Source organism: Python bivittatus, unplaced genomic scaffold, assembly GCF_059951505.1.
Source record: "Python bivittatus isolate LINGU-HERP-01145 unplaced genomic scaffold, Pbiv_v1 ctg000700_np1212, whole genome shotgun sequence".
Taxonomy (NCBI): Eukaryota; Metazoa; Chordata; class Lepidosauria; order Squamata; family Pythonidae; genus Python; species Python bivittatus.
Window position 1 is genome coordinate 48,679,706 of NW_028277098.1, and position 15,198 is coordinate 48,694,903.

The 15,198-nt window shown below is 38.5% G+C and overlaps 1 protein-coding gene across 1 annotated transcript in view; it reads left to right on the forward strand.

Moving 5' to 3' along the window:
- Positions 1 to 253: 253 nt before the first annotated feature.
- LOC148214197 (uncharacterized) overlaps positions 254 to 15,198 on the forward strand; it is a 33,088-nt gene continuing 18,143 nt past the window's right edge. Inside the window, exon 1 of the mRNA XM_088153304.1 lies at positions 254 to 644. Coding sequence (XP_088009430.1) covers positions 254 to 644 — 391 coding nt within the window. The remainder of the gene's footprint in view (positions 645 to 15,198) is intronic.

Consider the following 15,198-nt stretch of genomic DNA (forward strand, 5'->3'; position numbering starts at 1 on the left):
TTCCTTTCCAGGAATAGTTCCTTGTTGTAGAATTTGGCTGTATGCCTTTTGCATTTGGGAACTAAAGTGTGAGTCCCTTGGATCGACATACATCATTATGTAAAAGCAGAATGGCAAATTGCCTTCAGACAGAGTCTTTTCCGTTTAAATTAATGCTATCTATGCAGATGATTTGCACAGAAAAAAAGTACATAGATATTCTATATTTTTAAATCTCTCAGACTGGTGGAGGATCCATTTCCTTCTTTGCACTATGCTTATTTGCAACATCAGTGCAATTAAAGATTGGAGCGCTTTTCTCTCCCAGATTCTGCCCAGTGTCAACAAGACTCTCAAACTGGTGCAGCAAGTTGAAGCCACCACCAACTCTGTGGTGAGTGTCCTGCAGGATCCTGAGCAAGACAGTTACTTGTCCAATAGCCAATCCATGAATTCCAGTAACTTTACCACTGGTCTGGACCACCTTTTCCAATATTCAGATTCAGACAATGATCAGCTGTATAAGGAATACAAACCCCCACCTCGGGATGCCATCCCTTTACCCAAGGCAGTGCTTTACCTTCTGATGGCAGCACTTGTGGTGGTGGCTGTGGCTTATGCCATTGTTGGGCATCTCATCAAGGATCTTGTCCATGATTTGATAGGTGAGTGTTAAAAGCACGCCATTCTTTTGCACCATGTGCAGAGTTCATAACATCTATTATTTTTGCATGGAATACTAAAAGAGCTTCTGCACTTTTCACGTCTGTAATTTCAACACTGATGAAAAAGGCAACCTTATATTATTAATTTACCCAGGAGCAAGCCTCATTGGGTTCAGTGGGAGTTCGGTCTCGTAAATATGCATGAGATTGGACTATAAGAATTTGTTGAATTTGGTTACTCTTGTTGATTATACAACAAGCATGAGGGAAGCTCAGATGCAGATCCCCAATGTTATGTGAGAAAACACCAGAAAGCAATCCGATTCAGAGCAAGATCATTGTGCTTCAAGTTTATTAACTGGTTCTGTTTTGATTTGGACCTTTTATGTGCCCTTTTATGAGAAAGCACTACTTCATTTATCTTAATGGGGTTTCTTTGCTGCTGTTGTTGCTTTATTAAACATTATGCCTCACTATCTAACTCAAATAAATGTATAAATTATAATTGTATAGTGTAAGGATATGGTTTATGTCAATGTTGTGTCTATCCTGAAGAGCAGCTACCACAAAAGAGTTTTATGCACACCTTAAATAATAAGGGAGGCTAAATTGCTAGAAAAATAGTTGCAGAAGCAAGATGGATTCTTATCTGTAGTGACAAAAATGGGATACCAGTTCTAATCAATGCAAAATTGAGTAAAGAGAATTCTGAAGTCTTCTTATGTGGCTGATTAAGTAAGATTATTATAATACTATTTATTATTTTAAGATCAGTGTAATTTTAGACAACAGGCTCTTTGGAACAATAAATGTATTATTTTTTAAATGATTTCAAATATAGGATTCTGATCTTTGTTTGGGCCACTTAGTCAACTCATTTATGAAAAGATACATGTGACTACAGTCAACATTAAATGAGGGAAATCTACTTGCAGATGGGATTTTCCATCTCTCCTTTTCCACCCCTTTTCCTGGGATGTCTGCAGGGCAGGAATTAAGAATCCATTTAACTGGTAAAATGATATCCATTTGCACAATTATCCTGTTAAGTACAACAGTGCTGTTTCCTGATAGATAACATGTCAGAAAGGAGTATTAACATAAAATAATACTGCCCAACATGATGGAGTTAAAAGAACCATAACAACCAGGATAATCCTAAACATATGTCCAAAGAAAAAATTTCTATGCTTAATAGAGTTTACTCCATTAAGTAGGTATAGGATTAAAACCTTAAATAACATAGTTTGAATAACCTTGAGTAAGTTTTCCTGGTCCTGCATCTCATTAAATTTCTTTCACTTTTGTCTAACAAAGAACTTGCCAGTTTCATCTAATGTTGAGGAGAAATCCAATTAACAACTGGAATGAATATATATATATATATATATATATATATATATATATATATATATATATTTAAATTGGGGAATTGGCCACCCTGACTTTGTCCCACCAATTCTGGGTATAGTTAGAACACTATACAATGCCTAGAGCAGCTACCCCATTTGATTATATCTCCTTCCTCTTCCACCACTCCTTAAGATTCAGTTCATCCAGACTTCCTGGAATCCACATCAACTTTTTCTTCTTCTCTTCCTCTTTGTGCCACCTTTTTTGTAGCGTCAAGCTTGCCCACAATTTTATGTACTTTTAATTTGTTCTAAAGTTTAAACTTTAACTAAGCTGGCAAGCTAAACAATCAGTGAATTGCATATCTGTCTCTCTGTGTGTATTCTCCACAAATTCTTAGATGTTAGGTAGACCAACAAAAATAAAGAAATGAGCAGTGTGGTTGCCGACTTTTTTACTCAGAAGTATGTTTCAGTTAGGTCAATAGGACTTTCCCTCAAGTAAGGGTGTGAGTGAAGGTTGCAGCTCAAGAGTCATATAGCACATTATACCCAATCCATGCCATGTTCTATTATGATTAATAATCTATCTGTGTGTGTTTAACCAGTTCAGTAGAGATCCGAAAGACAAACTAACCCTCTAGGAGATCCCACAGCTTTGCTAACACAGTCTGACCTTGAGCAAGCATCTTGATTTAAATGTATTTTCCCTTTCAATTAAATGGGAATATCCTAAATGGTTTTTAGCACAAAGCTATAATAGCAGTATTATTAACATAGTGCATAAATATAATTTTAATGAAACACTTCCGTATTATTAGCTGTAATCTAAATCAGATGTCTCCATTAATTTTAGTTAATCTTTAATAACCATTGTCTGTATTGTCCCCTGCCAGAGGCAATTATTCCTACATTTGCAGTATTTTTCTCTCAATTCCTGGAGATGACAGACTATCCTTCAAACCTGATTCATTTCACAGCTCTCACAGATAATATCTTTCATCTTGTCAGAAAGAATAGCCCTGATAAAGAACAAATTTTGGAACTGGTGATCTTTTATTTATGTTCAGAACAAAAACAATGCATTTTCACCTCCTGCAAATGGGAAATGGAAATGAGTTTCAGGGCACCTCAAGATTGTTAGAGTGAAATGAGAACTCCAGCTGACATCTCCTTAGCAGGTCACACATGTATTCCTCTTTCATACATTCCAAATTACTGAATTCTCTTAGGAGAGAGGATGAGACTAAGTTTCTTAACTCTGCCAGGTCAGTCATCTTTTTTTTTCTTCCAAGAGAAGCTCGATAATTTATTTATAAGGATAAAGCCATTCAACTCTATAATGACTCTAGTTTGTATAAAACTAGACAAAAAAGGAAATAAGAAGCAAAGTCACACTTCATACAGCCTTCCCCTGCCATCTTTTTAATGCTCTAATTATAAGGAGGAAAAGTTGGGGGTCCCATTGTGAAATCTTAAAGCACTAACTCTGGACTTCTCCCCATTTTAGCCAAGCCATGCCTATGTGAGCACAAAAAGCTTCAACAGAAGACAATATATGTTGCTCAGCATTGAATTGTGGAGTTCTTCATGCTCTCTGAGCTTGGATGATGTTACCTAGTTGGATAATAAAACATCTGCAAGCAAACAATCAAACTCAGAGAGCACCAAGGACTCTACAAGAAGCTGCCCTTTCTGGGTCAGACCATTGGTCAATCTAACCCAAGACTGCAAAAGGCCACCAGTTGCCCAAAGAAGCCATGCTCCTTAAAGTGTTCTCCACAGCATTTCATTGGGAGTGGTGAGTTGTGATTTTCAGTCTGACAGAATGGAAACATTATTCAATAAATAGGGAGTAGGATTGTATAGCAGTTCAGATCCCAAGGCAAAAAAGGGCTTCAGGACCCACAGAGGAATGTAGATAGGACCTGTATACAACTCTTTAAGCCAAACAGGATCACAGAGCAACTGTGGAGAGCGACCACACAATCCCAGGAAAAGATGTAACTGATTTAAGGAGTGGCCAGCAGATGCTACCTGAGCATCTCTCACACTGCTCCCCAAAATACCTTTCAGCCTTTGAATCTGAAGTGTTGCACAGCCCTTTTAAATGTAGCATTTCTAGAAAAGGGTGAAGTTTGGGGAAGATTAATTATTAAGCTTTGCATAGTGGGAAAAACAAGGATTACATTTTAAAAATGAATGCAAGATAGAAACAACAATATTATACCCAATTACTGCTAATGAAGCCTCTTGTAAAAAAGGCCTAAGAAACTTTTGCTCAGTTCAGTTCCAACACAAATTAGAAAACATGCATGTGATCAGAGTCACCTGCAAATTCTGAACCTTGGTATTATAATTTTTTTTTTTTACATCAATTCTATCTATGATTTATTGCTAAGATTTCCATGCTGCTCAGAGCCAGTCAGGAATGGAGTGACATAAAAATCTTAGAAACAAACAAATAATGATTCCCCTGGGACTATGGATTGAGCCCTTGTATTGCACTGGGCTCTAGTATCAGGCAATTCTCTACTATCAAGATAGTCCTGCAAATGTCTGCTTTTATGTGAATCTCACTGTTCAGTAGAGGTCAATATCTAGTTAAATACAACCTTTTAGAGCTCTGGTTACATAATGGGGTGATCATGACCCTCTTCGCACAGCAGGACTCCTGTCTTGGTGATCTATCCTTGTCAGGACTCTTAGGAGTAAGCTGCTGTTGCACTTTGAAATGACGACATCTTTTGAGCAAACTCTCTCTTTCTAGGTTGCATTGCTGTATTCTAGTGACGAATGATAGGAATGATGGCAGCCAGACCAAAAATTCCAAAATAAATTTTACAGCATTTCTGAAGCAAGCACAATTGATGCGAAGCAAAACTGGCAGGTACAGAGATCAGCCTAGCACAGTCTTTCTGAGCCTGTTGCCAAGATGTGTCTGACTATAACTCTGATAATTCTCCAGTTCCTTTGATTGATGGAGTCAACACCTCTGGCACCAGTTTTGGGGGTGGCTTCCAGAGCAATACCCTCAGGCTAAGCTGCATAATCCTTTGGTAACAATTCACATTCTGAATTATAATTTTCTTCAGTACTTCCAAATCTTTATCAGGTTTCATAGCTTGGGCTTTCATAGTTTCAAGTTCTCTACAATCTCTGATGCACCATTTTCCAAACTTGTAAAACAGCCATCCATCTGGTTAGACATTGACTGAAGTTTCACCATTAATTCAAAGTTTGTCACATTTTCTTGCTGAGATAGGGATCATCTGAGCTTAATATTGCTCTATCTAACCCAGCAGTCAGATGAGGCAGCCGTAGCCCCCTCCTCTCTGATGACTAGGAATTCATCTAGCTTACCTCCCTCTCCATTATCTGAAGTAGAATTCTTCACTCATGATGACTGAGGGAGAGCCAGCTTCTTCATTTTATGAGATATATTGTTGAAATGACATAATATTTAAGTTGTTAAAGCAAACTTGAGAGTTTGGTCACAAATCATTCACCATTCAGCAATTTTGCCAACTAAGTCAGAATAAGGTGAAGGAAAGGAAATAGCTAGGCAGCCATTACAACAGAAGTCACTGTTTCTTAATTTTTATGCATATTAAAGGAACTCAACTTATAGCCCAACAGTGTTTTGCAAGCACCAACATTTTAAGAGCAACCTTTTCTCCTTCCTTCCTTCCTTCCTTCCTTCCTTCCTTCCTTCCTTCCGTGAATGATAGTGGCTAACTTCAAAATAAAACCCAGATTGCAGAAATTATACAACAGTAAGCATGCTTATCCTTCCCAATTTTATTGTTTTTCTCCCTTAGTTTAAATGATATTTTATTTTATAAAGCTGTATGATTGAATCAATGTTTTATTAGCTATACAGATTTAAATTTAATTATTAAAAGTAAATTATATATATTTCTTGCCCAACCATAACACCAATGAAATCGTTTATTTTATTCCGGGGGGGGGGAGGTGGGGGGAGGGTTGCACAAAATCATTTTATCTTTTAATAGGGTTGTAATATCATAAAGTTTAAGAACCTGTGATTTCATGCGTTGTGCACACATAACTACAGCATGCAATATCCAATTCCAGCAGTTGTGAAAGAGATCTATATTGCAGTCAAAGTAAAAAGCAAGCTTGTGACAACTTGAAACAGGTTATTGTGGCATTAGCTTTCTGTCATAATAAATGGGTTAGGTGTTACTGTTTTCTTTGCTATTTCACTCATTTGCCAATTCTTGGGATCTGATTCCAGGACCCCTCCTAATAAAAAATGTTCCTTCTCCTTGGCCTTGTGGCCTGCTTGCTATATTGTTCTTCTTCTGCCTTATCTCCAAATTCCACATTTCAGGCTATTCTTTCCATTAAAATAATCCTTTTAAATAAGAAAAATCTGAAAATGAATATAAGACTTCTGAAAGCAGCTGATACCTCTGCACTTAAGGGAAGTGTGAGTGAATGACCTATTGCTGAAAACCTTAAAGTCATTATAGTGAATCATATCTGGATTTCCTTGATCCATGAGTATCAGTGGCACTGAATTAAAGAAAGAGATTCAATATACATTCAGAAAGCACATTGGACACTTACCTTATTTAAATAAAATAAACAGTTGCTCGACCAAACTGAAACTGGAGACAACTGTCTCCAAGATGTTCCTCTTATAGGAACTTTCTCAGTTTGGGATCAAATGTATCCTCCTACAGTTAGACCTTTGTTCTGAAGTTCATAGGGTCTGCAAATAAAATCAGGACAGTCCAAGTTATTTTTACTTGAATACAACACTCTCTGTTCAAAAGAAAGAAAAGGTCCTTCTTATCAAATTCACCTTCAAATGTGAAGATTTTTGTTCTAATCCCACTTCACCTTTAAACTTAGCTAGCCATCTGAAAGTAGACATGTAGCCACCACACTTCAGCCAGTAGTCTGAGTTCACACTTTCTCTTATTGGGTCACTGCCTCCAGCCACTGAAGGAGCAAAGAAAACGAGCAAACCCAAATTACTGAGTCTGCACCTCAGTTCTGCTTCATATTATCCTTTTGTGCTTTTGACGCACAGTCATTTATACATCTTTTAATATGGCTGTTCATCCTCTAAGCAAGCCAGAGAGGTCTGTCATGTTTATTTACAGTCAAGACTATTAAAGTACTTTCTATCAGAAGCTCTGACTGGGATGTATTTTAAATCTATGTTTCCTGCTGCAACTGTGCTACAAAGGAATTCGAAATTCATACAGCATTTCCAGTTTGTTGCAAATCTGTTTATGAGCCCTGGAACCATTTTTAAGTTTGTGGTGATATATCCATCCACTTGTAATATATGGTCACACTGCCATTTCTATTAAAATAACATGAAAACCAGAGTGGAAATCTTTTTAGCATAATAAATCAATCTGAAAGTGACCACTGTCCACCTGCACACACATACCACACACACACACACACACACACACACACACACACAAACCCAGCAGTATCTATCACTGACATACTTGTATGAGTTTGTTTGTATTAATTTCTATCCTATTTTTTTTCAAGGAACTTAGCAAGCAAGCACATATGCAGTTTCATCTATCATTTTACCCTCATAAGAACTAATCTGTTGAGCTGACAGATGGTTACTGGCCTAAAGTCACTTAGTGAACACCATGATCAAGTGGGACTCAAATCTGGGCCTCTCTAATTCCACCCCATTGGTTTAATCATATCATACTAGTTCATGAACAAGTCTAAAAATGTTGCAATATTACTTTAATGCCAATTTATGAGTCCAATGCGGGACGTAATTGGTAGCATATTTTGCAAATGAATGCCAATTAGTTTCAACAATGAAAACTGATATTCAGAATTAGGCACTGAGAGGAACAGAAAAATGTGTTGCTAGAAAAATAATCTCGGATCCCTTTCAGGAAGTTTTAGATATCTCCTTAGATCATCTACACTTTCCAAGTGTATGGTGATTCTAAGATTCTTTGTGTTGCTATTCTTACTCCTGGGGACAGCTGTAGATCTGAAGAGGCTCTTGCTAAAGAAGATGATGTCAGTGAAAACGTTGCAGAGACCATGATCTAAATTTCACCCAATGCCAGGACCGTGGCTACATCAGGGACACTGTGGCAAATTTAGATGGCAGTGCCTTACTGCTCATCTGGTTGAAAAGGAGTCCAGTGGTGAATTCTAGTGAGGCAGTGACTTAAGCCCTGGGATACCAAGGTCAATTCCTGTTCATGCCTGCTCTTTCTGATTAAAAGCCAGAGCAGTGTGGAAATTTAAAGTATGAAACTAGGACTGAGGCAATCCAGCTTCAAGTTCATTCTCAGCAACAGAAAGTCACTTTGAGAGCCAATAAGTCTCTCACAGACCAACCTACCTCACAAAGTTGTTGTGGGTTAAAACTGGAGGAGACAGAAGTATAGGTTACATTGGTTCCCAGAATAAACAGAAGTTACAATTCTAATGAACATTTTTTTTAAATCCCTGATTCTATGCAGCTGTTAAAAATTCAGGCAGGCTGCTCTCTTTCCACAATGGACCTCCCTCGATGGATGTCCTAAATCAGCATTGCTTGGGCTTTTCATTGAATCTTTCATACTGATATTAAACAGAAGAGAAATTCTTCAGTATAAATATTTTAAGCTAATGCCTTTCCTCATCTCCTCCAAACTTCCAGCAAGACCATTTTCTTAGTTTGGCTATGACAGCCCCTGTAAAAGAAATGGATTATCTTTTTGCCTGTCACTTTGGTACAGTCATTTGTTAAACAGTTATGAGTCTCCTTGCATTACTCCTCTGCAGGACATTTCTCATAAGAACTGTCACAGTTAATTTAAAAGATTTCCTAGTCAAGAGGATAAAGGGCAGCTGCCTTCAGTTTCAAGTCAATAAAAGGAAGGCAGATACTGCAACCTGTTACTCAATTACAGAATTTAAGGAATAATTACAGCCAGATTTGACTTTCACCCATGCATCAACATAGTCTGAATCTCAGAAGTTTGCAAATGTATATCCAGGAAGCTATAAGAATGAATGCCCAAACAAGTGTGAAGATATTTTCCTTGTTTACAAATATTTCCTTGTTTACAAATGTTGATGTGCATTTGAGCACATGCAGATTGCCACTCCTTATGCCACTGAGTAAGCATAAGCGCCTGTGCATTTGAGATTAGGGAGAAAGTTCCCCTTCCAAATGGGTTTCAGCCCCTAGACTCCAGCGATGAACTGGAATATTCCACACTGAGAAACAGAAGTAATGGGGAACTTCAAGGTAGCTTTGCCAGGGGCACAGAAGTCTTATCATGGACATTTCACCACTTGCACTTAACTACTATAAAGGCTTGCCCTGGTGACATCTTTTTCTTCCAGATTCCAATGACTTTGCCTTCATCTCACCCCCAGCCCATGAGTGAGATAGGCTTAAGTCATCGTTAGCTGTATCAGCATTAGTGTTTTCCTCCTCAAGCCAGCAGGATCCAACAATAGCCAGAAGATGTGCAAAATCTCTTGTAGTTTGCTGCCCATTAAGTCACATTGTTCTGCTCTCTGGTCTGCCTTGTTTAGCACCATTCTGCTGTCCATCAAAATAGTGCACTGGAACATTGCATATTACCAGAACTTTATCTTTCTGGCTTAGGGCAAGGCAGAAATAGCAAACCAGGACAATAGTATAACAGTGAGATAATGTTATGGTGTAGGGAGAAATAATATAAAATTGAACTGATGGGACCGCCCTCTTCCATCATCTCCAGAAAAGAATATGGTAGCATGCTGCCTGTATAAAAAAATTAAAAGAAGAGGAATCCTAAGCAAAAGTGTCTCAGCTTCCTTAAATGTTTTGTTTTGTTATTTTGTTTAATTTATTCAGCTTGGGTTATGACAGAATGGAGTGGATGAGTGTTATGGACATAGGCCAGAGATCTACAGAGTCTAGAGATGATGGGCAGATTTTTCAGTCAGGCCCACCCCATTCCTGTTGCAATGCTCTGATTGATGCTTTTCCCACCAGCTGGTAATGGTGTTGAAGGAGAGCAGCAAAGCCAGAGGACTCAACCGATCATTTTGCTTATCACATGTTGTATGCGAATAATCAGAACATCACAATATGGGAGTGACATGGAACAGATGCAATAGAAGCAGGATAGGGACTGGCAACGGGACAACAAATTTCATACCAATATTGAGGGGTGAATAATACTTTAACTCAACAACAGGCAAAAGACCTGTTTGCTGATGGTAATAAATCACTAAGACTATTTTTAATGGAACTAAAAGTAATCAACATGATTGATTGAAAGAGTAATCAACATGAGTTAAATTTTCTTTGAATGCACAATTTGAACTAAATTCCTGCTCCACTCATTTTCATGTAATGAAATATGTAGTTTTTGCTTCTTCACTTTTGTGGGCTTTTCATAAATATCTGGTAGAAAACAAGAAGGATGTTGGATTTTGTTTGTTCTGATAGAGAGCTTCTTAGGTTCTTGCCAACAACAACAAGCAAGTGTCCTAACACAAACAAGCAATGAATTAATAGCCAGCTATAAACTATAAAGAGTACTTCATTGTATTATGCATTCAAGAACAATGAAGATTGCATTAAATTGGCACTGGTGGATTCCAATATGTTTAACTCTATTTCAAAGCTCTGTCCAGCTCCACTTAATTCAATTTCCTATCTGCTCATCAGCTCTTACCAAGCTCTTACCTTGTTTTGATTGTGCCTCTCTGTAATTGTGGTGGTAGGAATAACAATAAATCTTTCCTTCTAGACTTACTTGATTTATTTAAATCATAAACTCTTTAAAAGACAGATTCTCCAGTGATACAAAGTGGTATTAGTTCAAGCCATTTCCTTGCATTCATGCAATGTTTATTTATTTGGGATATGCATTCAGATGTTACAATGCTGCTGGGGCCATGCAGTGTTGATCAGGAGTAAGAGGTCCTGCCTTCAGCCCCTACTATGTAGAGTGCCACAGGGTTCGGTGCTGTCTCCACTCCTGTTTAACATCTACCTGAAACCACTAGGAGAGATCATCCATCACCATGGGGTGAGGTATCTTATATCTCTCTGCCCCTGGTGAATTAAACGATGCTGTTGTCCTGGTGCCTGAAGACTGTGGAGGTCTGGAGCAGAAACAACAGGCTTCAACTGAACCCTGGCAAGACCGAGTGGCTTTGGGTTTTAGGACCTTCCAAATCTGGGATGTTACCATCTTTGGTACTGGACAGGGTGGCACTGCCCCAAACAGACCCAATGCACAATCTGGGGGTCCTTCCAGACTTATGACTCCTGCTCAAGGAGCAGGTGGCAGTCATGACCAGGAGGGCCTTTGTGCAACTTTGTGTTGTGCACCAGTTGCGGCTCTTCCTGGATTGTGATGCTCTACTCTGAGGGTACTTATGTCCTGCTCACCTCCCAAATGGACTACTGTAACACACTCTACATGGGCTGCCCTTGAAGAGCATCTGGAAGCTTCAGGTGGTGCAAAATGCAGCAGCACAGGCAGTACATGTGCCCCTAGGAGGATATACATTACAACTCTGCTCTGTGAGCTGCATTTGTTACCAGTTGGCTTCCAGGTTCAATTTAAGGTGCTGTTTTTGACTCTTAAAACCGTACATGGCATGGGGCCAGGTTATCTGAGGGACCACCTCTCCTTGATTACATCTACCCATCCCAACAGGTCCAGCAGGAGAGACATGCTGTGGGTCCCATCTGCTAAGGGGTTCCATCTGAAGGGACCTAGGAGATGAGCCTTTTGTGCCACTGCACCTGCCTTCTGGAATATCTGCCCCACCCCTAGATGAAGTTACCCCCAACCCTTGTGACCTTCCGGAAAGGCCTCAAACCGTTTTTTTTTCAACAGGCCTGGGGATCCCCTGGCAATAGGGAGCCTGCAGGCTGGCTGCATCACATGTAATATCCTAATGCATTCAAGTATTTGTTTTAAGTTATAAAGTCCTGAATTCCTTAGGTCTTGAGGATCTGCCTGTTGAATTATGGATCCTTTCAATGATTAGAGTTAATAGGAGAGACACTCTTAAAGATGCCTGCTATTTTGGATACCCGCCATAGGGCATTACTTCCATTATTCCCAATCTATGAAATGTATTCTTTCAGAAGTTCTGATCAGCTCTTCTCTTCCTCTTTCTCTTCCTCTGCTGGACCTTTTGATTTGGACTAATAATAATTTTACTGTTTCACTGGAATTAATTTCTGTTTTATTTGGACTGTTAGTTCCAAAATAAAATGTAAACTGCATGAGTAAAATTCTGGGTATAGATTGAAAAGACAGAAAGGGACAGAAAGAGAATATAGGGGAAAACTATTCAGTCCAATTACAAAGCTTGAAATTCAACTTGTCCAAACTTCAAAAAGTTGCAAAAAGGAAACAATAGTACATATAACAACCATCAATTTCTTCACACTTCCCACAGTTCAGATTTCATATAGTGTAGCTTTAAAATGGAAACAAACTATTCAGTACAATGAATTTTTAGTGCAATTGTATCAATCAATACATTTTGCACTACATTATTCTGAACTCCATTCACCTCCTCCAAACTCATAAATACACAACCATATGTGTGTGTGTGTGTACATACATACATATAAATGCCACCTTATGCATGATTTAAGAGCTATAAAATACTTTAAAATGCATGGTGTAATATCATTCGAATAAATAAATAAAGTCAGGATTTACTTCAGTCACATTTTTCATGATTAAATAACCCGAGAAGCAAATAGAAATAAAGCTCTTAGCAGCTTATGGAACAGCTTCCTCCCTCCTACTCTCCATTGTGAAAAATGTGTCACAAAAGCATTATATAGCCTTATACTGTATGTTTACATTCAAGAGTTGTTCGGTTTGCTGGAGATCTGCAGGTGTGAGGCTGCTGCTACAGCCACAATGACTGCATGCATTGCAGAAATGCATCTGCCTCTCTTGCCCCAGTTCCATCCTTAATCTTTCTCCAGATTTTTGTAGCCACATTCCCTAATCAGTTTAACTGTATTGATCACACCCCAATTCTAAACTCGAGGCAGCCTTTAATTGGCTTGCTTGAGAGCCATCGCATTATTCAAGTCCAGCAATCAATAGTGCTCTCTGGTCACACTCAATTCCCTTTCAAGCCTCCTGTCCTCCCTAGGCATGCATTTATGATTGACAGGGGCACCTGTGACACACATAGTCTCCCTAGCTTTCCACATCACAGCTTATTCTCCCCACTTCCTTTGTGTATTGGAATGATTCAATTTGCAGTAATACTTCAGAGATGACATTGCATGTCACCAAATACTGTACTAGCTGGTACAATAAGGAGTGGAGTAAAGTAACCTGCCTAAAAAATTGATAGAACTGGCATCGCTACCTGAATATACTATTGTATGCTGGCCTTATAACCATTCCATCTCATGATTTTCAAATGGTCTCATAATTCACAGCTTCAAGCAATTTAGACTATCCTGTCCCCAACCTGATATTCTCCAGATGTGTTGGGACTTTAATTCCCAAATAAATGTAATTTCACTGCACTGACCACTCTGTTGACTCACTTTACTGAGAAGGGAGGAAGTGGGATTCCAAGGCCCCCAAAACCTTTCTTCAGCTTACTTCTTAGCCTATCTTCCATCATTCAGATCCCACCCACCCTTTTGTTGTACAGGCTAATACTTCCAATTTCAGGTTCAGAATTCTGCTTTTAGAAACCACTACAGAATTTGAGAACAATCTCCTTCCCAATGCATTTGTTTCTAGGCAACTCCTCCCAACCAAAATAAATTCCATTTTTAACTAGGAGCTTTTGGTCAAAAGGATTTTTCAGCATTGACACCAGCTGAATACAGTATAGAGGTCCAAATCAGTCCCAAGAATTTGGAATACAATGCCAGATCAGGTGGAACAATTTTTTTCTTATTTTTAGATTCATATTGCTTACATTCTTAGTTCACAGAACTTAGTTCACAGGCTTATTCAAGTAAGTCAGAATATTTATTTCTTTACATTCCTCCTCCAACTATGAGAGTTTTCACACAGTGAAAAGTGAGATAAAAGCATATCTGACCATTGCAAAAACAAAAGGCAGGCGGAAACAAGATAGCCTCCTCAAAGAGGGAGCCTATTTTGTAGGGCAGGAAGAAAAAAAGAATTGGAAGAGAGTTTGAAAACTGTTCTTTATATACAACTTGTTCTTGAATTTCACCATTTGTTGAATGACCTGTCAATCCAAGAAGCAAGTCTGGAATCACTGAGGCAATCTCATAAGAAATTCAGGATGACCTGATAAGTATTTTTTATTGAAGCAAATTAGAAAGCCATAATCAAAAATTTTCAGGAAATGATTGTAAGACCAGAGAGAGAAACTGTCCCATCCCAAGATGAAGGAGTTCCTAATGAATAAATAGAAGAAATGTAAATATTCCCCTTGCTGCTATTCCTTAGTCATGAAGAGAAAAAAGTAGAGAAGCTTGAGAACAGGGAGATCTCACCAGCATAAATCAAAGAACAAATCAAAATGCAAGGAGGGGCCCAATAACCTCTTGTTGCCCACAAACAGGAGAGATGGAAGAAATACTGACATGTCCTGTTTCAGCAGGGAAGAGTAAGGAGAAAAATAGAGAAGGAGGATATAAGGGCTAAAGGCATAATGGCTGAAACTAGTGAAGTAAGAACCAGTGAGTCCCAAGCTAGAGAGAACTGTAACATAAACATATCAGCAGCTGCTTTCCAAGGCCATCAAGAGAATAACCAATTATTTGTTAATCTGGAAAAGTGGGAGGGAAAGGCCTAGAGCATAAATATATATGGTCTCTGACTTCCTTGTACTGAAATGAGCAAAGAACTGTTTGCAGGTTTGCAGTAAAAATTCTAATCTAACCTAGTCAGGTCTGGGAATCTTCTACTAAGTGTAGCCAAAAGGTGAATTAAGGGTTCAGTATCTGGAGATCTATGATTTATTAATGAGCTCTAATATGAAGATTGATAATGACATAGCTGGAATGTATCGTTGGAAATTAACTTGTATATCCAAAAGCTGATTTCAATAAATTATGAAACAGTATATACAACTGATGAGCAAAGAAACATGGACACACAAAAAATGCCAACTACAGGGACCCCATAGTTGAATCTTCTCACTGATGCTCCCCTTCTATAGAACAGTTTGCCCATTGAAATCCAGACCTCCCCCTT